The sequence below is a fragment of the Leptonotus elevatus genome, chromosome 11, assembly GCF_054856555.1.
Source record: "Leptonotus elevatus isolate MCC_2025b chromosome 11, RoL_Lele_1.0, whole genome shotgun sequence".
In the NCBI taxonomy this organism is placed as follows: Eukaryota; Metazoa; Chordata; class Actinopteri; order Syngnathiformes; family Syngnathidae; genus Leptonotus; species Leptonotus elevatus.
Window position 1 is genome coordinate 7,898,717 of NC_141249.1, and position 23,667 is coordinate 7,922,383.

The window sequence follows — 23,667 nt, forward strand, 5'->3', positions numbered from 1 at the left end:
ACAATTGTGGTTACTGACCTCCTCATCAGTAATTCAGTCCCTCCAGCAGCTCTCATCAATAAAAAATGTCAGGTTTGGGTGTGTATTTCCAGTATGGCTCTTGATTGGTCACACGAGCTGTCCATCTTTCGTTCACCATGTCGTTGAACTGAACCAGGAGTTAGTAAAGTTGGGAAAATGACGGAAATAAATTACCTTCAAAATAAAATTAAAGGAGGAAATTGGACGGTAGTCTAGCCAGTTAATAATTTTTACAATGAGACACTGTATCTTTTGAAACATCATTTTTTGTAAGATGTAGCACTCGATTTCCTAGTGTGACAAATTATATTGTGTCTTTAATGTATTCAAGTTTATTTTGGCAGTGTAAACGGAATCTACGTCTCCACACTTTCTAACTTTAATGCTGGTGTTGTCTCTACGGTTGCAGGACGCGGTGGACAGCAGCCGGACAGAAATCTACAAGGTGGGGTTCAGTCTTGTTTTTAATATACCGTATTTATAAAGCGTGTGTAATACTTTATCATAAAATATATCCGTCTTCAAATGAAAATATTGTGCTGTGTTATGATTAGTATCTATTAGATACATTATTAAAATAGCTTGCAAACAATTGCGAAATAGGAGGTGTTAAAACCCACTCGCAGAAGATGCTGGTATTTCATGAGCTGTTTTGAAAGGCCAATATGAGCTGTTTTGAAAGGCGAAACCAATAATGATCGTAACGCATACATTTGTTGGGGCTTTGGGTGGTTGTTGAAGACAAGTGCAGAGGGTGTTTGGAGTGATGCAAGGCATCTTGCAAGCGAATGCATTTCACTGTCGGATGCTGCTAATCGAGATAATGGATCCTAATTGATCCGAAGGCACAAAGAAAATATGACTTCATTCAACCACGTTCTAGTTTTGTAATAATTATCATGCTTTTTTTGCAATTACTGTTTAATATTTAGAAGAAAAAAATAAGCATGCTGTATGTTACAATACTAGATGATAATTTAAGGCTTACCTATTAGCATAAATCACGAGGAGCCTTTTTATTAGCTGTGATAGGCATAAACATTTGCTGCTAAACCAATAAAATTGTGCCAACGTCAAATTAACAACAGAAAAATGTATTGGTGGAAACGCTACCATCACATTTAGACTTGGGCTTCATGATAAATGTATCATAAAACAGAGAGTGGTAACTTATATATTAGATGTGTACGGTTCACTGGGTGTGAGTCATCAGGTTGCCGTCCATCCATCCATTTTCTTTAGACTTGTCCTCATTAAGGTCATGGTAACTGGAGCTTCTCCTAGCTGACACCCTGGACTGATCACCAGCCAATCACAGGGCACATATTGGAATACAATGATTAAATTCACAATTATGGACAATTTAGAGTCTTCAGTGAACATAATATACATGCTATAGGGACGTTGGAGGAAGCTAGAGTCCCCTTAGAAAATCCACACAAGTACGGCGCTGAACCTTACAATTGAGGCAGATGTGCTAACCACTAAAGGTCAAAATATATTCATGAATAAACTTTAATATGTGCAGTGCGTTCAAGTAATGAACCCTAGACGTTATCATACCATTTTGTTGTGTTATATTGTGTTTCTTTGCGAATTGGCTGGGGAAAATCATTGCAGGTGTACTGCATTAATTGTATACAGTCCATTTTGAACACCCACTAAACGGACCAAATTTTGTTTATTTCTTCTAAGCATCTTCAGTTCCCAAAGAAATGTTCTCTTTCAATTAAAACAAATGTAACTGTAAAGATATTTTGAATAGGCCTAAATATAAAAATATTGAATAATAGCTTAATATTTGTATTTTTACAAATTAAAGAATTAACAAAATAAGGAGACTTATATTGAACTGTGATGCGCTACAGCTGCCACGCGCGTACACAAGACTTAACATAGATCAGATTGGCTGGATCGGATAGTTGGGGTTTTTTTTCAGTTCTTTTTAAAGAATTTATTTTTCTTTGGGGGGGCGAGTTGGAGGATTTTCACTCCATGTATTAAATGTTTATCAGCATTTTTGCAAGAATTATTATATATATTTTTTTAGCTTACTGATCAGTGATTGTCCAAAATCCTGATCGTGTAAACCTTAGCGTACTCACACTTTCAAGAAATACTGATTGTGACTGTAAAAGTAATGTTTCAATCAAAGTATAATATTTTTACAATATACAAAATACATGAATACAGTATAGTAGATTAAGTATGGTAATTGATGTGGTGTAGTGTGTTTATTCTCATTCAGTGACGGTGTCTCTCTGTGTGCCCTGAGATTGGTTGGTGACCATTCCATGGCCCAGGTTTTGCCCAGTGAGGCTGTGATTGGTTGGAGATTCCTTGTGACCCTGCAGAATATGTATAAACATAATATCAGACACACAAAATCAATATTTTAACTGCAACAAACAACATACCCACAAGAACATTGTGCAGTTAGTTTCCCATCATGTCTTGAAAATATAAGAATACAAGGCAGACATTTTAGCATCGTATTTAGATTCGTGTTTTCATCCAGACTGTCGCCACTCTTTTATGCTAGCTGCTCCGCTTTTCTGTTTGCTGAGCAGAAAAGTGGGGGGAAAAGATGAAGCGGTGCTATTTATATCTTCCTCCTCCTCTCATCTGTATCCACACGCTTCCTAGAAAAGGAGGCGTGTGATTGGAGGGAATAGGGGGGGAGGGGGGGCATCTCAGTCAACCTGTGAGGACAGCTGCTGCATTACAAGGAATAATGTGATCTTCTGAGTTACATCACTGGTAGTCACATGACGAGCCACGTTTGAATTTTCATTGTGGATGTTGCAAAGAACGGTATAAATGCAGGATGTACCCTGCTTTTCGCCCATAGTCAGCTCAGATAAGCGAGAGCTCATCTGTGAACCTAATGAGGGCAATTGTGTAAAAGAGCATCTTAAAAACACCTTGCTTCCTAATGGGCTCAGGTTGCATTCAGGAGGTCACTGTCAGGGGTCTCGTCTCAGCTGCCAGCACTGATAAAATGAGCCTTGCCTAATTGGCAGCAGCACTTAGGTCGAGACCAATCCAGCTCGTGGCTCATGAATCCTTTCTTAGTTGACAAATTTAACTTAAGGCATCACCTTATGACGAGTCATGACAAAATTACTGAAAACACGGTGCAGTAGTGGTTACCATATTTGCCTTACTGAGGTTCAGTGTTTGAGAATTTTAGCTTTGCCCATGCTCTGTGGAGTTTACCGTGGCTTCCTCCCCCATTTCTACAAACATGCATGTTAGTTCAATTGAAGACTATTATGCAACAAAATCTATCCGTTTGTATCCATCTCAGGAGGCAGCCATTTTGCCACTTACTCTCCACTGAAAATGACATCACAGTTGCTCAGGGCTCAGGTAACAAGTCATGGCCAATCACGGTTCAGCTTGTGAACGTCACATGACCACACTCAGAAAACAGGTGAGGCACGATTGGTCATTACCCGAGCCCCGAGCAACTGTGAAATCATTTTCAGTCGTTGATTAGCACAGGTGAATTTTGCTGCTTAATTCATATTCCACAAACGCAATGTTAATCACAATACCGTGTTTAGACTAGTGGGGGCGCATAGAGCCTATTATTGTCTATAAGATTTTTGGGGCGACTTGCCTGATAATAAGACAGACAGAACAAGCAACTGAACCTTGGCTGTGATAAATTGTTAGCTGACTTCCTGCCGTGTGGGCTTTTTTTTTTCACCTCACAACATGAACCTGGTCAATTTCAATCCCCACCAATTGCAAAAATGTCAGCTCTGTGAACCACTACCCTACAGCTTATGTTTCCAAAACATATACAGAATTATAGTGAAATCTTGAACGTTCATCGATCTTAACTCATTCACTGCCATTGATGGCTATAGATGTCAAAAATTCATTTGAACCATTTCCATTTTTCCCCCCCTTTTGTTAACAAGAGGATGAAAACCTAGATTTTTTTTATTGTACATTTAGAACAGATTTTGTGATTAATCGTGAGTTAACTCGTGAAGTCATGCGATTAATTATAATTTTTAAAAAAATCATCATTTTATTTATTTTTTATTGGAATTAATCGCATGACTTCAATAGTTAACTTGCAATTAATCGCAAATGTTATATCTGTTGTAAATGTACAATAAATAAAAAATTCTAGGATTTCATACTATTGTTAACAAAAGTGGAAAAAATGTTAAATAGAAAATAGAAATAGTTTAAATACATTTTTGACGTCTATAACCGTCAATGGCAGCGAATGCGTTAAACTATAGGACAATGTTTGTTGCTTCTGGATTTTTTGCCATCACATGTTGTTAACCTGCATTTTGTTTGTGTGCGTTCGGGTTGTTTCAGTGAAATGTAGGCAGTAGGCATAGTGATATCAGATATGGGTCCCCTGAAAGTAGGTTCAAGGAAAGAGTGAAGAAAAAAAGGTAGTTAGGGAGCTGGGTGTGACGACCTGCAGTGTAAATGCACATTGACCAAAACACAAGAGTAGTTCTCACTTACAGGCACAGACAGAAGCTTCATTCGTACCTTTTTGCCTTTAACTGTATGCGACTTCATTATTTATCCAACATCTCTGTGTTCCTTCATGTAAGTTGATAGCAGGGTGCAGTTGTTTTGCTTGGTGCGTTAGGCTCTCAGCATTCTAGTGTTGCACTGCAGCAAGTCAAGATAACAGTCTAAACATAGAGCAAGCCACTGGGACTCTTGAGGGAGTCTGCGTATTAGGAGGAAGTCAACATCTTCTCAAGGAGGAACGTTGATCCCTAATGATGCACAGAGACTTCTGTTAATGCTACAAAATATTAAACATTTACACATCAGTTACAGTGGACATTGTTACAGAATGTTTTATATTGCTGATTATGATGGTATGATGTCCACAGGTGTGGAAGTGGGTGTGCATGTTTGTTTGTCTGTCATGCGACTGGCAGCTGCCAACCTAATGAGGACGAGAGCTACAGAGAAAAGGGATGGATGTTTTCCCCGTTTGTTCAATTTTGGGGATTGTTTACTGTGTGGTCTGTTGACTGTCTGGTAGCTTACGTACTCCGTGGAGACGCTCCATTGTATTCAGACGCTGTTACAACTGCCTTTCAGCACATGACTTTACCACTGGCCTTTTCAAAACAGTTTCTTCTTAATTTCGCTTTCTGTGATGCATTAATGCAATAAAAAAATTAAGCCATTGTCACCAGGTTATAGAAATTGACTTTCCCCTCCTCCATTCCTGTCTGCAGATGGCGTCAGCCACAGCAACCTACGGACAGAAGGAGTCCTCGGACCAGAACTTTGATTATATGTTTAAGATCCTCATCATTGGCAACAGTAGTGTGGGTAAAACCTCCTTCTTGTTCCGTTACGCCGACGACTCCTTCACACCCGCCTTTGTCAGTACAGTGGGCATCGACTTCAAGGTGAAGACCATCTACAGGAACGATAAAAGGATCAAACTACAGATCTGGGTAAGTCCTTTGTTGACTTGGTGGGGTCTGTGTGGATGCACAGTACAACTGTTATTTTTTGTGGGGACCATGACATAAACCAGGGGTCTGCAACCCAACTGATTCTTTAGTCCCTCTTCCTGTGACTCCCTGTGGATCTAAAAAAAAAAAGCAAAAATTATTATTATTATTATTATTTTTACATTATTTTTATTTTTTAAATGAAATATTTTTAAATGAACTAATTGATTAAACAAAAACAAAAATTCATAAAATGTCAAAATGTTTAAGTTGTCAGAAAAAGAGAAACAAAAGGTGGATAAAACGTGTCCAAAACGTGACCATAACGTGTACAAAAAGTAAGAGGAAAAGCAGAAAATTACCATAAAATATCCATGATACTACCAAAAAATGTCAGAGAATTGATTTAAAAAAGTCATAAAATGTCTTTGAAATTGCCCCAAAAAAGATAGAAACTGCGGTTATTTATTTATTTAAAGGCAGAAAGGAAAACGTTTACAAAGTAGCTATAAAATGTCCAAAAACAAAAGATGAAATCCGGAAAAATACAATAAAAAGTCCACAAAATTGCCAAAAACGTCAGAAAATATACAGCAAAAAAGGCAAAATAATAATTATAAAATAATTTTAAAAAATAGCCATAAAATGTCAAAAAAAAGAAAGTAGAGGCAGAAATTACCATAATAGGTCAATTGCCAAAAATGTCAGAAATTTGACAGAAAGGCAGAAAATCAAAAAATTTATGAAAAATAAAGTATGAGAAATTACAACAACAAAAAACAGATAAATAAATAACTAAATAAATCCAAAAACGGAACATGAAAGGTAGAAGAAAATGTATCTCTACATTATGGATGCTGCATATTTTTCTGTTATGGTGCAGCTCTAACTAGCTCTTAGGCTTAACACATTGTTTCTGTCATCACAATCTTCAAATGTTTTGCGGCTCTAGACACATTTTTTGTTATTTATTTGGACTAAAATGGCTCTTTTGACAGGAAAGATTGCTGACCCTGCCCTGACATAAATCATCACAGCACTGTATGTGTGAATGTGAGTGTGAATGGTTGTTTATCTATACATATTTGCCCACCTATTGGCGGCCAACCAATTCAACCAAAGTCCACCAATTCAACCAAAGTCCGCTGGGATAGGCTCCAGCTCAACCACAACCCTAATGAGGAGAAGCGGTATAGACAATGGACGGATGGGGGAACTTTAATGTTGGGTGCCATTTTGGATAAACACCTTGGGGTGGATGCTTTTCTTGTTTTCTTCGAGGTATACGGTATGTGTGTGTGTTATTTTGGGTGTCCGAGCGTGTGCATGTTTGCCTCTGATGTCAGCCTTTTTTTCAAGTCTTGCCCCCAGGAAGGAAGACAACAATCGGCCAATCAGAGAACAAGCGTAGAGTGACCGATGCTGCTGTCCCCCTCCCCCATTACTAGACATCTCTGAGAAAATAGCCTCAGATACGCACACACACACACACATGTGCAAAATCCCCATCCCCCATTTTATGCAATGCTCTCAACCAAATCACGTAAAAAAAAATGAGGGTGTTTTGAGTGAGATCGTGCAACATCACTTAAATGCAAATAGGGCGATTGATTTCTGTATATCATTTATCAACCCCCACTAAAACAGAATGGATTGATTCACGGCAGTAATTACAAAATGAAGTGATACATTTTACCACCAATGTTCTTTCACTACATCAATGAAAACAAATCTCATTTGAATGTAATTATTTCCACAATGCATTTATATAGGGCACCCGTGTTGACTCACGGTGTGTCCCTTACATAACACTCGTGCTACCTACACTGACATTTTAGTCATGGAAATGATGCCTCTGTCCTCTACACAAGAACTTTGAGTGGATGAGCAGACGAGTATTTAAAATGCATCAGCACTGCAGCTGGCTATAAATAGACGTCCTAATATTCTTGTAATTTTAGAACGAGGAAGAGAGTGATAAGAAGACACATTTTACTCATGGGAATGTATGGATTATTTGAATCATGTAAACCATAAAACTGTTTATTTCCTGCATGAGTCCTTCACAGTACTTGTTATTGTCACCAGATACTTCATACTCATTTATCTGATTTCAAGGATACGGCAGGTCAGGAGCGCTACCGAACCATCACTACAGCGTACTACCGAGGTGCCATGGGCTTCATCCTTATGTATGACATCACCAACGAGGAGTCCTTCAATGCTGTCCAGGACTGGTATGTGAGAAGGGAAATACTGGGATATATTTCGACCTTCAGTACAGTTGAAGATATTATAGCAAGTAGTCCAGTTAAAAAATGATGAGTGAGAAGTATGTCATGCTGTTTCCCCCCACTTTAAAAAAATAAAATAAAAATGTCATATGGGATGGGCATTTGACTACAATATCCTTGCTTAGCTATGAGGAATATTATGTAGCTATCAGCTAACGATGGCATCGTTGTTGCTGGTAGCTTATTTGCATAGTCTACTTTGTCAATGCAATTTTCCTGTATTCCTTTACATTTGTTATTGTGTGTAAATGCCAAGATGTCAGTTTGAATGTGCGAGTGTGAATATTTGTTTGCCTATAGTGCATGTGATGTCACATCTGTTTATGCTAGCATGTTATTCAGGCTAGTATGCTAGCTAATACTATTGACCAACCAACCGCATGTTGAATAATTTAACTACTGAATGCAGTTGTTTATTTAACATGGCTTCATGGTTGTATACATGAAATAAGCACGGAGTTGGTGCTTTATGATCCTCTCTTCAATTGCTTTGCTGCCATATTTTGGCATCTTTACCCAATCATAAACACCCCTTTTTTGTTTTTTACGTAGGGGGGTGTCAATTTGTAGATTTTCGCTATTCATGGCGTTTAATTTTTTTTTTTTATGTGTTTGTCCTTGTACTGTGCAAATGAAGGGATATAAAAAAAGATTTCCTGAAAAAAAGCACTGCAGGAAAGAACTCACTGTTTAACGTAGCTTTCTCAATACAAAAAAATGGGTTGACAAAAATTCCACACAATTGAGACAATACACCAAAAAAGAAGGGAGTAAGAGTAACAGATTTTTTTTCAATGTCCCCACTCTTGTTCTACAGTTGATGTGTTTGCTTACAGGTCTACTCAGATTAAGACATACTCATGGGATAATGCCCAGGTGCTGCTAGTAGGAAATAAGTGTGATATGGACGATGAGCGCATGGTGAGTGGAGACAGAGCCCGGCAGCTGTCTGACCATCTCGGTGAGTACACACACACGCTGTACACTTTTGTGATTCACCTTACACATTCAGCCTCTCTGTGTAAAAATATATATTTACTTTTGTACCGTTCTATGATGAATTGAACTCAACGATACCACTTTTTTATATTAACAGAATGTGAAACATCACAAGTTATCCCCTACTTTCCAGGTTTCGAGTTCTTCGAAGTCAGCGCCAAAGACAACATCAACGTAAAGCAGACCTTTGAGCGTCTGGTCGACATTATTTGTGAAAAGATGTCCGAGAGTCTGGATGCTGGTGATCCCGCCGTCACGGGGGCCAAGCAGGGGCCCCAGCTGACAGAGCAGCCTGCTCCACCACACCAGGACTGCGCATGTTAAAGATGCCCACCTGCTTCCTTTTTTCCATTGTCCATCACTCTTTTCTTCCACTTTCCAGCTTCCTTCTTCTGAGTGAGGACCACTGGCTGGTGGTCCCGAGAACCAGCTCGTTAAAGTGTCTGAAATTCTCTGAGCACATCAGTTCTTGGGGTGCTTTTGGTTATGTTACTTCATATAAAAGTCATATGTGGAGTTTGTTTTTCCGCGTTTCAGACTCTTTTTACAAAGTCAGGTTCTTCGGGATTCTTGTATGATTTGTGTGTGTGTTAAAAAGGATTTGACGGCGTCCATCCACCGTCAGAGTGCCATTTAAATCCTTTTGATGTTTACAGTACCTTTATTTTTGTTGAGATCTGGTGAACAATAGCAGTGGAGTCATGTTTGGCAGGAAGGAATGCTCCACCTGAATTCATCCATGTGTTCATTTTCTTATACAGTCTGGTATGAATACGTGTCTCACCTTGCATCTACATATTGAAGGTAATGACCCCAGACTGTTTTTTTGTTTTTGTTTTTTACATTTGTGAAACTTTTTTTGTATTGTAGTAGTTGCTTTTATTATTTTTGCTGCATCAAGCACTGCGTGAATGAACAAAATAGAGAAAAATACGTTGAAACGAAATAGCATTTTATTTATTTCAGATGTTTATATATGAATATTGCGCAATATATGATATATATATAAAGGTATGCATTTCTGGAAGTAAACTGTAAAAAAATGAAGTTCTATGGGTATGGTATTATACACATTTATCAGGTCTTTGTTGTGAAGTTTGTTTGGATGGTTTGTGTGCAATTGACTCCTTACCTCGTGTCCCGGTCGGTTTGGTCTCGTGGCTTTTCTGAGATATTGCGAAATCACAAATTCAATGCTTGAAGGTGGGACAAAACAGACCCAGTTAGGGAAAAATCTAAAACGTCACTGCTATTAAAACAATTTGAATAGTTTCATAATTTAATTGTGGATGATATACCAAAGCTGCAAATGATCTTGAACATATTATGGATGGTTACACATTTAATATGATGGTGTTGAACAAACTTTTGTTAATTGCCTCATATATTCACAGAATAGTATTTAACATGGGGTAAAGAAATTCATATATGTTCATCATCTATACCTACTTTTCTGTTTCAATGCAGCGTATCTGTCATCTAGTTAGATGCTCACTTAGAGTAAGTAGGTGGTTTATCAAATATCCACATGCACTTCGATTGGTCAAACAATTCAGGACGTTATGAAACAAAATGAAGAGTGTTCTCAGCTGAAATATATGTATTATTACCTCCACACACGTTTCGGTCATTTTATTTATTTTTAATAAAATGACATAGTAACCTTTTCAAGTTTAAACTAGCCCCCCGTGAGAATAAGCTCAAAGGATTGATTCCATTGTCAACATCAGGTCGCAATGTTTCAATCAGAGAGCGAATGATGATTTTTGATGCAAGGAGACTAATTCTGTCCTCCTGGTGGTGACTGTTTCTTTTCCGAACTGTTAAAATCAACCCCCTATCTAATGTCTTCCTCTCTTTATGACCCAGAAGTGTAAAAATTGTACCTTTGTTGGTTGTGTTCTATTGACTCAGGCTTGCAAAAAAAAGAAATAGGGGAGATAGAAAAAAACGATGCTGGTAACAACAAAAGAGCCATCTTGCATTCGTATCACCAGGCCTGCTTGTTAATGAATGTTTCAGTTATAGTTACAAAGCAATACCGTACCTACAAAAAATTGAATTGCCATCCAGTTCGGCAGGGGTTGCTGACTTTAGATGCTGATGTGCATTTGGTCTTGTCTCACTGCCTCTTCAAGTCACCCCCTCCCTTCATTCAGTTTGGGCCAGTAAGAAAAAAAAATGCTGTCGTGTTTTTATCTGTACTTTGTGGTAAAACAATAAAAGCATTACTAACTGAAAAAGTGCTGCTGTTGATGTTTTTATTAATTACATTGCCTTCCTTTACTGTGTAGTGTGTAGTACTGTTTCATTCATTGATTCATTAAACACAGTGATACCTCAACCATCATTTGCCAGATAGTCCGTCTGCAATACACAGAAAGAGAGGGTACAACATACATGACATTTTAAAGCTGCATTAAATACATTATTACTAATTGATAATGCATGCCAGAAACCCAACACCATCACCTGTCCGTACTGTATGGCTGTCCATTTGGAATGTATTAAAAGGGGCTCTTCAATACTTTGTGACCAAAAATATCCACCTTCATTACATGCCCATTTGGTTAGCACGCCTTTCTCAATTTCAATCGGAATAACTCAAAAACAAGTTCTCCCCAGCTAATTAATATATTACCTTGTCGTACCAGTGCATATATTATTAATATGGGAGGCTGGCCAGTGGCCACCGCTGATTGCCTATACCTTTGTTACTAATGGTGTCACCAAGTGCCAATCATTTCTTACCAAACGTGGCAATCATTTAATACACAACTAGAAATAACAACACTGTAACTTTATTACACTATATCTGTACAAAACAACACATTAAAGGGGCATAACTCAGTCACAAGTGTTATTTGTATCAGCAACAAAGCATAGTGGAAAAGCCTCCTCCGATTACAGTACTTTTGTTGCCTGTTGGTGATCATAAAGATTTTTTTTCTTCCCTATCCACTTTATTAAACATGTCTAGGTGATCATAAAGTTAGCAGTAGTCCGGTAAATCCGTACCGGAAGTAGTGTGAATATATTCCCAAACCATCCAGCAGGTGGAAGCAGGGAGCGGCATTATGTTGTGACGTCAGTGGAAACAAAACAAAACAAAAACAAACCTAATTTGAAAAGAAACTAAAACACTTACATTGAAAAATAAATAAAAATAGACACCAAAGAAATACTGTATGGTGTACTGTTCTAACGGTGTCGAGAGCTTATGTAAAAAAAAAAAACATATATACATATTATAAATAAATAAATGTTTATTATTGTTTAAAATGATGTGAAGGGAAAACGATCACACGCACGCACACACACACGTCAAATAATCAAAAATGGATCCTAGGAAATGTAATGCAAATTCTGAAACGTGCCTGGAGCTGGGACAAAAAAAAAAAAGTACCCCCAAAAAATGTTGAAATAAAATGACATCAAATAAACTGTTTTTAATTACTGAATATTGTCACTAGTTATTAGTTTGATTTTTTTTTTACATGGGAATACTGTTATAGATGGCAAAATTACATTAATTAAAAATAAATTATACACCATTTTAATGATTTAATTATTTTTTTTAAAAAACAATCATGCTGCACCATTCTTATACAAAAATGTAAACAAAATTAAAGCACACAAGCATTTATAGGGCACAATTTATTTCAGATGACATACAGTATTAACTGCAGGCTTGGGATGAGCTCACGAAGGCTGAAATAGAAAACTTGAAAACCGCATGTCATGTCATACACAACTAATTAATTGCACAATGTGACACTCAGCTGTTGGCTACATTCGAGTTTGTCAACAACATGCAAACAAACACACTTCAGTATGTGCACTTGGACAATGTAAGACGATCCAATCAACATGTCTATTTGTGAGGCTTGTAGTGGTGTCCGGCTGCATTGCAACATACTGGATGGGGTTTCAAATGAATAAAATAGATATACCAGCTCAGTATGAAGCAGTGCATTTTTAGACCGCTGTACACAACCGCAAAATAAATACCTTTAAAGTAATATCGTTCATAAAAGTAATAAGGTTTCACACAGGTGGTCCTTGAGTTGTACTTAAGTCATATAACAATACAGTAGTAGACAAAATTACAGTAAATATGAAAAACACTTCTAGGCCATAAATACAAAACAGTAAAAATGAAACAAAGTAGCCTACACCGGTAAGTGAGCATGCCTTGAAACAACGTACCGGTATGTTGCTACAAAGGACCCCTCGTATTCCACATGTGCACCTAATGCTGTGATCATGAAAATACGCTTGACTGTAAACACTGCAAATGTGAATGGATACATCATCCTCAGATGGCACAGTAGACTATTTGACATCGGCCATGAATTTTTGATAATTACCGTATTTTAAAATCCCAGATTTGATTAATAAAAGCTGCCTTGTGATACATGAAGTCCAGTGACCGTACAAAACACACTGTCCACTGATGAGTGTTTATGGAGCAAGGGTGTTTCTTGATTCCCAACGACTATGTCACCGGGAATGGGAAATTACCCAATTTCACGCAATTGGGTCCCAAAATTATTTACTACAAGATGAATGTATCTTTGCTAACCTATCTCTGCCTGTGACACAGTGACAGGCAGAACAATTAAATATTTTCTTGCTTGATATCAGAAAGTACAATTAGCTTGTGTATCGACCAGTTGCAATTCATACAACAGAATAAAGTTAGGCAGGCTGGTATGTGAAAGAAACAATGAATTAAATGTTCGAACTGTACACGTACAGTGTTTTAAACCTTTTTAAATGCATAAAGTACATTTTAAGTACAGGTCAGTTATACGGTGGACCCCAGCAATTTGCAGGAGATAGGGACCTAGTAAGCCAGCGAATAGTGAAAATCTGAGTACTATATAGTTGATGCCCATGTCGAAGACAGAAAAACAACTATATTTAAACCAACCAAAATAATGATAAACATTAAATTAGCCTTTTCCATAAAAAAACAACAACCCCTACCCAAAAAATAAAAATTAAATAGTCCAATATTAGAAAATCGGGTGTTAAACTGTGAGTATGCAGGGGTCCACTGTATTTACATTTAAAGTACAATACATTTTAATCAAATCTTTTAAGGTTCTTTTTTCACCTTTATTTGTAATAAATTGTGTTGACTCATTTCAAACAAGTTTGTTATTTTTAAATATTTAAGCACAGTCTTAATGTGGATACAAATGTGCATAATAATACAGTGGCACACAATACTAATACTTTGGGGGGAATAACATTTCTGCCGTTTTTATGAATATGAACTATGTCGTACTTGGAGAAACACAAATGTTGAAAACCATTGTGAAGGTTGTTGCCATTTATACAACCTAATTGCCATCATTTTTTTCCAGTTTGTATACGTTGGAGGATACTGAGGAGATTTTTCTCACGCTAGTCTAATGCACCTGAACCTCATGTGGTAGTAGCTGACAGCCACTGTTGACGTGGGTGAGGACTTTCTCCTTGAGCTGGGCCACTTGATCTCTGAGGACGTTGGCCGTAGAAGCCAAGTCGGTGTTTTGGTTCTTCAGCGTCGTCACTTTGTCCTCCAGCCTGGAGATCCGCTCCAGCTTGCGTCTGCGACACTTGGTAGCGGCGATCCTGTTCCGGAGCCTCTTCCTGTCGGCCTTGACACGCTCTTGCGAGTCCATGTCGACGGGAGACAGCGGCGGGCTCTCCCCGAAGCTCTGCACGTCTGGCACCGTCTGAGGCTCCTCTTTGGGTGGCTGCACTCGGCTGGAGAGCTCCGGCTCCACCGAAGGGGCTGCGCCGAAATGGTGAGGCGGAGGCGGGGGTGGGAAAGGCACCGTATCCGTGGAGTAGTTGACGGTGGTCCCCAAAGGCCCGCTACCGTAGCTGTTCAGGTTCGTGTACACGGGAAGCTCCAGCTGCGCCGTAACCGGGGCGATATTGATCGTGGCGCCCAGATCCAAAGTCCCGTTCATCGGCACCTGGTTCTGCTTGTGCAGGTCCTCCAACGCTTTGACGAAGCCCTCGGCGAACTCCTGCTCGTCCGTCACGGACTTCGGATACAGGAAGTGGGAGCTGCTCGGCGGCGTGGTGACCATCCCGTTGGACTGGATGATAAGCTTTTCCAAATCCGGTGAAGACAGTTTGAGGAGCCCTAAGTCCGAGGAGCCCAGAATTCCGTCAACGTCGCGAAGGTGCGGCTTCATGTCTGGCTCGGTCAGCGTCAAGTTAATATCCTTCTTCATCATTCTTTTGAAATCGTTCTCTTACTTTGACACACCTCTAGCGCTGCGCCCTGGCCATAACCTGACAGACCAGCCGCGGGGCGAAATGCTGTTTTCTTGTACTTCCGCTACTGGCAGCTGGATCCCAGCAATGCTGGCGCGCCAATGCCGCCTGGAGCCTTTCTACGCTCCCAAATTGTGTTATGTCACAGCAGCGCGTGCGCAGTAGCAGTTAAAAGCGTCTGCCTCCATTCTATTTGAATGAGTTCGTCCACAGATATGGGAGAAGGTGTCTCACTCTGCTTTGTGTGGGCTACAGCTAGATATTATATAATTGTGAATCCCATATTTTTGTATGTAGGCTACAGTACTGTAGATTTAAGGGGAAGTCAACCTAATAACTTTCTTTATCTTTACAATAAAAAAAGAAGGTATTCTGATTCGTGTTGTGGTTGTGTCTGTGCAGCAGAAACCATCCATCTCAGAGGGTGTCCATTTTGCCACTTGCTGTCGACAAAAAAACGACATCTGACGGTAATGTACATATAGCACCAATCAAATAATACAAGGCCAATATGCACAGCACAGATTTCAAACTCATGGCCCGGGGGCCACATCTGGCTCGCGACATCATTTTATGTGGTCTGTGCAGGCAAATCATGCGAGTCGACTTCATGTATCTTGTTTAAATACCAAAATTACGGTTTGTCTTAATAACTTTGAGATATTGCACAATTTTTTTTGTTACCATCCCCCTTTCAAAATAAATTGAAAAATAGTTGAACAAACATCTTTTTACTAGAATTTGTTGTGTATGTGATAATATGAGGGATTCATTTATATTCATAATGTGGCCCTTGACAAAAGTTTGTTTGACATCCCTGATGTACAGAACTTACGCTGTTGGTTTTTCCCTACCTTTACCCCCACCTCCCAAAATACAAAATCTCAGAACACACCACCAAAGCTAAGTTTACACTACTAATGAGGATTTCATCTCAGTTTATTCACAAATTTAGGCCTTCTGCCTTATAGGGGAAGAGCATTTAATTGTTCTACCTGATATGATCAAAGATACGTTATTTGTTGGAAATGAAAAATCATTGGACCAACTAAGTAAAGTTGGAAAATTTCTCACCACACACCTAATGATCACTGATATGCATTGTACATTTATGCCAGATGACATACTGTATTGACCATTTGCACCGATGTCACGTGATCACGTGACTGCCCTATGACAGACGGCGGAAGGAAATGATTGTTGAATGGAAGTGGATGTGACCTGGAGCGACTTAGTGACTTGGCGACTGTTATTTTACAAATGAAAAGTTATTATTGCCCATGGAGCCACCGAAGTTTGCCTGTCAGTTGAAGTTGCACATTTAGTCGGGACTCATAGTTAATCAAATCGCTGACTTTGCCGGAATTCACAGCGCACGACCTATATCATTATGTAGTCAATATCGTCTCTTCTCCTTACACCGGGGCTGATTCAAAAGCTTGTCGCTGGCTGAGTCTCTGGGACGAGATGCTACGCTCACACCAGGGGTAATGCAAAGGTCAAACTTGTTTATCATGCTAACTGACTTATTTTTTCACAGTCCGTTCTATATTGAAACGCTGTGATGATGTTATGTTACTATGTTTACTAGCATGGAACAAATTACTATCATAGTGGTATGCACTAATTTCATGAATATGACTCCGGCTCCAGAGTGAAAAACTACAAGCACAAAGACGAAATCCCCCATTATTAAACAGAAGGTGCATTTTAAAACTAAGCTGTGTGTTCGTGCAGTTGGAGTGGACGCTAACTATCTGGCTCGTTAATGTGATTTGAAACACGCAACTAGACACCTGTGTTACAATCTTTGTTAGAGTGTACGTTTACTAGTAAAATGTTTGAACATGTATTTACTAATTACAACATTTATCTACTAAGCTAGCAAAAAATGATCGCTGCAAATCCGCTGCCAGTCCTTTCTGTTGATTGCTGCTATCAATCGACATCTTTTGTCTTCATTAGTAGGTATGCGATAAAAAGGCAAGTGGCTCTTTTGCCGTCCAGCGTCCCATAGGGGGCGTTCCCATGAGGGCTGTGACGTCACGTGTAAAAGGTCAATAGCGAGTTCACTTCACACATAGTGGAAAGTTGTTTTATAAGACAATGGCAAAATGTAGAAAATGTCCCCAAACTTCTCATCTTCTGGACAGTTTTATACATTAGTGTTTTATTAAAACCTAAACAAACACAATGCAATCCCCAAAAATGACATTTAAAATCACATTGTGCATTACAATATTAACTGTTCTTTTCTAGTTCAGTTAGGGGGAAAAAATGATCTCAATGCAAGTGGAAGTGAGACAATTTTTCATTCAATGAGATGCCTCTGGCCATTAAAGAGTTACTAGAATACTTCTGTGCGTCACAGGTAGGCTCCATCCACTACTGCAAGGCAATATGCGGGTGGATCATGTGATGCAGCCTGTGATGTCAGAGGTTTCTATAGAAATGAGGCGGAAATGGAAGGTGTTCATTTGTGAGTGCTGTTGGGGAGTTTGTTGAGGCTTAACCAATAAAGGAAAGTTGTTGTTTTTTAAGAACATTTGCAGATTTCTCATGTTATGACGCATGCGTGGGTTCACTTTTGAATCTGTTTAGCAATACTAATCTATAGAAAGGTTTCTTCAAATGATCACTTTAGGGAGAAAAGGATGGGTCAAGGGGGAATGAAATATGGAGAGAAACATTGTGCAGGAAGGCAAGGATTAGATTAGATGCAATTCTATAAATATGCAGTGCATCTTGCATGGTATACTTTGTGCCCATTGATAAAAATAGGCCTTCATCCTGTGGGAAGTGATGACGTGTGCAGCCCGCCTGCATCAGCAACCTCAAGTCGCCTTCATGCTCATACTGCAAGAGGACTGGAGGATAAAGAGTGTGTGTGGGAGGGGAGGCGCATCGGAGGTTACCAAGGCAACACGTGCAGCGTGACGCAGGTAAGAGCAGCAGAAAGGAAGGAAGGTGACGATTGGCTGGCAATTGCAAAAATAGAAGAGGGACGATAGAGTGGAATGACACTGAGATGCTGAGATGAACCCTCCTACATCAAAACCATAAACACACGCACACTACACACCTACACACATATTTAAATACTTGTTCTGACCTCAAAAATCCACATTAACCGTGAACATATCCTAAGTAACATTAATAATATATTTTCTTAAAATTACTTTCAATGCTACTCGCGTAAGCTATACAATCGAGGCTATTCTGGATGTCAAATATGATCACAAACACAAAACACCGTTTAGAACATTATGTTACTGCATGTAGGCCTTCTAATGAGTAAAGGCCACCTTTGTTGATGGGGTGGCCAGCGGGGTATGGAGAGGGCCCAGAAAGTCTTCCGTTTTATGCCCCTGTTCTGTTCACAGTTAGGATACACTTTTCGCTTGACATCCAAATGTCCAGGGAGCGAAGATGTAGGCATTGTAGGGCACTGAAAATTACCCACAATGCACTCTGAAAAGTAGTGAACATCTATGTTCACTCAACCGGGTTGATATAGACCACAATGCATTGCGAGTATGAAAGAAACATGGCGTGAATATATACTACAGAAATAATTCATTCATTTTAGTTGAAAATATGCACAGCAGCGGAAATAAAGTACAGTTTTAAAACATTTTCATTCACAATAAATAGTCTGAGATTTATGCGCCGTGCGTCATGACGGGTACGGTGGTCACTGATATACGACGAGGAGAAGTGTGAGCTGGCTGTCCGAATTGCCAGACAGAATGAGGGCACTACATATTAGGCCACTATATAGTGGCTATGTAGTGAATGCGGGGTTAGGGGATAAGGGTGGACCTTCGGACACAGCCTCGGTTTCGGCAGGGTAACAAGATGGCGTCCACGTGTCATGTGACCAGCAGTTGACCAGACAGAGCGTAGGTTGTGATTGGTCAACTGCTGGATCAACTCTTGTTACCCTGCTGAAACAGAGTTGGCCAAACTCTCTCTATCAACGGCTCTGAGTTGCGGTTGCAACTGCAACCTGAGTAGACCTAATAATATTTTGCAGGTTTGGAATGACATGCAGAACATATAGCACCTCAAAAACATTTTTTTTTTTTTGTCAGTTGATGTTCGTGAAAAATCGCACACATTTAGTTCTTGTACTTAATGTTGGTTTGGTATTCAGCAGTTTTGCGGTGTCCTTGAATGGTTATTTTTATGCATGAGGGCACTATGTTTGGTGGGATCACAGTATTTTCAATACTTAAAGTCATTTGTTGTTGAAAAATGGATCTCTTTTACATGTAGAAATGTATTGTGAAAAATTAACATTGAGTCAATAAACTTTAAGCAACTCATTAGGAAGTGTGTGGTACTTGCATGTGGACCCCAAGTAGTAAATTTCTAAGTAGACATTCATCGTTAATTGCCTATCATTCCTCTCATCCCGCTATGAACGGATGGGGAAAACAAGAAGCACTCTAGTGACAACTGGTGGTCAGGTGGGGAATGACATGCAGACAGTGAAGCGGTTATGGAGCTACTGCGCATGCCTTGTACAATAAACTACTCACTCCATATCGGGAAATGGCTAGTTTAACTAGCCTAATTATACAATTATTTATGCCGATAAATAACATATGCTGTGTAATACATACTAGTATGAATTATTTTTTTTTAAATGCGATGAGCCAAACGTCTGATGAGGCAGGGAAGATAAAAAAAAAAAGTACTGTAAGTCATATGACAAAAGTTAAAAACACACATTTTTCACTGTAATTGGACTCTGCCCTTTAATTTCTCCCCACTGATCAAACGTGTTCAACGTTACTGGAAGCTGGGGCTGATTCTAAGTGACATCAATCCAAAGGTGACCTACACCCGAGACTGGTGCCATAGCACGTACGTATGCACTCCCATTCTCACCATCACAGAGGGATGTTGTCGAATTTAAAGAATGGAAACTTCCTTTACATCAACTACAACTAGTTACCCAATTGATTGTCATTGACCTGACATTACACACTCCCGCAAGTCTCGCATGATAGTCTTCCCAGAGTGCCACTATAACCTCAAAGTTGGGACCAAACCCACATTTAGTTCCTTTTACACTTTGTATAAGGGCAACAAATTGTTCCAATATTTTTGCCCATATAATGCTGGTGCGTTTTATTTTGACAATCTGCATGATCACACAGAGTGCAACATTTTAAACAAAAGCTCTTTAATTTCCATGTTCTCATGTACATAAATTACCACACTTTTGCAATGACAAAATAAAAACCATTGTAGGTGTATTACATACTTAACAGAAGGAGAATCTTATTTTTTTTCCCAACAAAAATCTTTACCCAAATAATAATGAACCGAAGTATTCATGACGAGTACAAAAAAAAAAAGGATATGCATGCAAATAAAGTTGCAGCTCTGTGTTGTAAAACTACCCTCAAAAGAATTAAGATGCTAATATACAACCAACAAAAACAAAAAGTTTATTCCAGTGGACGAGATGACAGAAATCTGTTACGTGTGTAAAGAAACTAAACATGTTGCCGTTGCATTTTAAAAGTAAACATTCTGCCTGGTGAGATAAGGTTACAATAAAAAAAAAGTACATCACCATCTTACTGGCAGTAGAATAAAAAATAAAAAAAGAAGAGTAATCCAGGGCATCACGTTTCATCTTGATTGTGTGAGGGTTGGTTGTATTTTTGCGTAGTGAGGAAGAGGCTCTTGCGTGTGTTGCTGATGATACATCATCATGTCAGTGCTGGTTCTTCAAGCCTTGTGGTTTGCCTGCTTTCTTATCCGGCTGCTGCTGACCTCGTCCAGGGCCGCTCATTCCACGGCCGCGACCGCCAAACACGCCTCCTAGCAGCAAAACAGTCAGAGAAAGAGAATCCTACATTACCAAAACAAACTAGTAAGAAGGGATCATTTCATTCACAAAACAATGCATTTTTGATATCAGCAATAGATTTTGAACACAATTATATGATGTGATACAACTAACTACAATTCTCCTGGAAACACTTTAAAACAAAATGAATAACAGTTTTCGCCTCTCTTGGCAGCAAAAAGTTCAATCAAACAAACAATTCCTGTAGTTGCAAATCAAACGTGCACACCAATTAGGATAAATTAAAGATCATTCCTCTTTACAAAACTGTCACAGTTCAGCAAGATTCCTGGGATGTCTGCCACTGCATCTCAATTAGATTATTAAAACCAAGTGTTCACTTAGGTACTTCTTCCTCAGTCCTAATGTTTACATGTTACGCTCAATAAAGTCCCGACTCCCACCTTTCAATATATTCCCATTTTTGTCATTATTGTAGACCACGTCCTCTTTCTGAAGCAACCTGTGTGTTCCTTAACAGACACTGTACAATGTACAGTAGTTCATAAGAGGAAAGTGGATATATTGAATGACAGGCTTCGCTCTCATTCACTTAAATGGATCCGGCGTGGACCCATTAAAAAAAGCTTCACTCACTTAATCCATACATATATGAAATTGTAAATATGGTTAGGTGAACTGTTTCAGGGTAGAAGCGGTGAAATTGAAAAGGGGGTTAAGTTTATAGTTAATTGAAAATGTGCTAAATGGCTGACAAATGAAGAGCACAGGTCTTGAGATTGCACACGGTAAAAGCAGCCAAATGTATTATGGCTAGCAAGAAGCGCGATACATAAAGCTCACCTCGACCCGCTCCGCCTCTTCCTTTCCCCTGCTGTTTGTTTTGCTGGGCGCCTCCTCGCCCGCGACCCTTCGACACCACCTCCTCCTTCACCATGTCGATGATCTCGTCCGGGATTCGCAGATACTTGATGGTGCTTCCTCGGATGTAGCACTCGGGCATCCGCCAGAACTTATCACCATCCTATGAGGGACAAATCAAGTGAAAAAGTATTCTTAGCCCGAGAACCTTTTCACACTTTGTGACCTTACAATGATCAACTTGAGTATATTTTAAAATCCATACTCACCATTGACATTTGACAAGATTATGTCACAGAAATGATTAGGGAAAGATTATTTGCAAAATAATAGCAAACTTGGTTTTTAAATGTTAAAAATAAATGCATAATGTGTTCTTCAAGTTGAGTTGACGAACCGTTTAATAATAAAGTGCTGACAGGAGAGAAGCAAAAGAAAGGTTTAACTATACCCGAGAGGTGCAAATAACTTCTCTCAAGTTGATGTTCATCCAATTGTCACAGCTGACAAGGTGACCGTTGTATGTCTCGCCATTTTTCAGCTCCACCAGCTGTTGAGAAAATGAAACAAAAAACAATAAGAAACCACCTATCGCGGCTCTTTGTTTTCCTCATTAAAAATAAATACATGCACGATTGAAGTTTTCAGAGAATAGCAACTCCTGCTTAGAAGTGATGTGTTGTTGATTTCCTGCTACGTGAATGCACACATAAATAAATTCAGCCTCACCATTGGATGGTTCTGGGCAGTCTTCAGCAGAGATAAAGGAAGCTGTAAAACGAAAAAAAACATTACATTTACAAACTTACCACAAGCATTACTTTTCCACGTAGCAGTATTTCATTTTAGTAACAAACAAAAAAACAGGTGCTGCAGTTCACTCAACTTTCTGTTTGTTTAGCGTAACTGTATCCACATATAAAAGGGAGCTGAAACAAGACGATGGTCTGCAGCTCTACGTAAAACCTTCCAGTATTTACTCTTCAGAACAAGAAGCCCTTAGTTATATGTTTTGCACTGTTAGACTTTACCGCTAACAAGCTAGCGCTAGCCACTGAGCAGTTTTTGTCGTTACTATGCTCTTGCCGCAATTAGCTTCCTAACAAGTACACCGGCCATCATTTGTTGCTGTTAAGATTGCGTTACATTTTATATAAGACCCCAATATGTTACGTACCATTCTGATAGTCTATAGTTAAGATTTTTAATCCGTCCTTCAGGCGTATGAAAACACAATTTTTCTTTGCCTTCTTCTCCGAAGGTTTTTAAAGGCGGATTGTAGCTATAAAATGTAAGATACTGCCCTCAACAGTCCTAAATGGGTAGTACAAGTAGCCTTCAGCACAGGTATGGGCTAACTTTGTGCTCAAGGAATGTCACGTTTTTACTTTTTAGGACAGATGATGGCCAGGTCGTTTGAAGATTAGGTTAAAAATAAAAAAATATATAATAATTAATTTGTCATATATATTTTTTCTCTCAAATAATTACTAAAATGTTAATGTGGTGTACTATATGCAAAATCGCTTAGTTTACTGATTTTTTTTTTTTTAATAATAATAATAATACATTTTATTTGTAATGCATTTTATATTTCAACGAAGCGTTCGTGAGGAGGTCTTTGGTATGAGGAGTTCTTTGAGGTATTGTGGGGCATAACCGTGAATGCACTGAAGGGAAACCTGGCATTCCATTCTATTCTGGGGGACACCGTGAGGCGGGAGCCAATGCAGTGATTTCAGGATGGGGGTGATGTGGTCAAATTTGCGCACCCCCATCAGGATCCTGGCAGCACAGTTCTGGATGTTTTTAATATATTCTGTATACTATATTAATCAACCAACTCCAATAAATTGCTAAATTGTTGTAAACGTATTCATTTTAAAAATGTTAATTAACAATCTATTTATGAATT

The 23,667-nt window shown here is 39.0% G+C and overlaps 3 protein-coding genes across 3 annotated transcripts; 1 reads left to right on the forward strand and 2 right to left on the reverse strand.

The window, feature by feature from the left end:
* Positions 1-410: 410 nt before the first annotated feature.
* rab3ab (RAB3A, member RAS oncogene family, b) lies at positions 411-11,024 on the forward strand. The gene is made up of 5 exons (XM_086088910.1): positions 411-466; positions 5,262-5,486; positions 7,605-7,723; positions 8,617-8,741; positions 8,913-11,024. Exons 2-5 carry the CDS (start codon positions 5,262-5,264, stop codon positions 9,101-9,103), a joined length of 660 nt encoding a protein of 219 aa, XP_085945036.1. The 5' UTR covers positions 411-466; the 3' UTR covers positions 9,104-11,024.
* Positions 11,025-12,427: 1,403 nt separating this feature from the next.
* Positions 12,428-15,210, reverse strand: LOC147165700 (transcription factor JunD-like). Its single transcript, XM_086089265.1, has one exon. The coding sequence runs from the start codon at positions 15,019-15,021 to the stop codon at positions 14,200-14,202; it is 822 nt and encodes a 273-aa protein (XP_085945391.1). The 5' UTR covers positions 15,022-15,210; the 3' UTR covers positions 12,428-14,199.
* A 5,028-nt stretch (positions 15,211-20,238) lies between these two features.
* On the reverse strand, positions 20,239-23,036 carry lsm4 (LSM4 homolog, U6 small nuclear RNA and mRNA degradation associated). The gene is made up of 5 exons (XM_086089266.1): positions 22,930-23,036; positions 22,482-22,523; positions 22,204-22,302; positions 21,735-21,915; positions 20,239-20,902 (listed from the first exon to the last, which is right to left on the reverse strand). The coding sequence occupies exons 1-5, from the start codon at positions 22,930-22,932 to the stop codon at positions 20,796-20,798; spliced, it is 432 nt and encodes a 143-aa protein (XP_085945392.1). The 5' UTR covers positions 22,933-23,036; the 3' UTR covers positions 20,239-20,795.
* Positions 23,037-23,667: the final 631 nt, after the last annotated feature.

Bases quoted from the DNA above. Each gene is read 5' to 3' on its own strand.
- lsm4 (XM_086089266.1), bottom strand. The intron at 21,916-22,203 runs GTATAGTTAAAC...TGTCCCTCATAG, and splicing joins AAGTTATTTGCACCTCTCGG to GATGGTGATAAGTTCTGGCG. The intron at 20,903-21,734 runs GTGAGCTTTATG...TTTTGCTGCTAG, and splicing joins AAGAGGCGGAGCGGGTCGAG to GAGGCGTGTTTGGCGGTCGC.
- rab3ab (XM_086088910.1), top strand. From the start codon at position 5,262: ATGGCGTCAGCCACAGCAACCTACGGACAGAAGGAGTCCTCGGACCAG. The intron at 5,487-7,604 runs GTAAGTCCTTTG...TCTGATTTCAAG, and splicing joins GGATCAAACTACAGATCTGG to GATACGGCAGGTCAGGAGCG. The intron at 7,724-8,616 runs GTATGTGAGAAG...GTTTGCTTACAG, and splicing joins TTCAATGCTGTCCAGGACTG to GTCTACTCAGATTAAGACAT.
- LOC147165700 (XM_086089265.1), bottom strand. From the start codon at position 15,021: ATGATGAAGAAGGATATTAACTTGACGCTGACCGAGCCAGACATGAAG.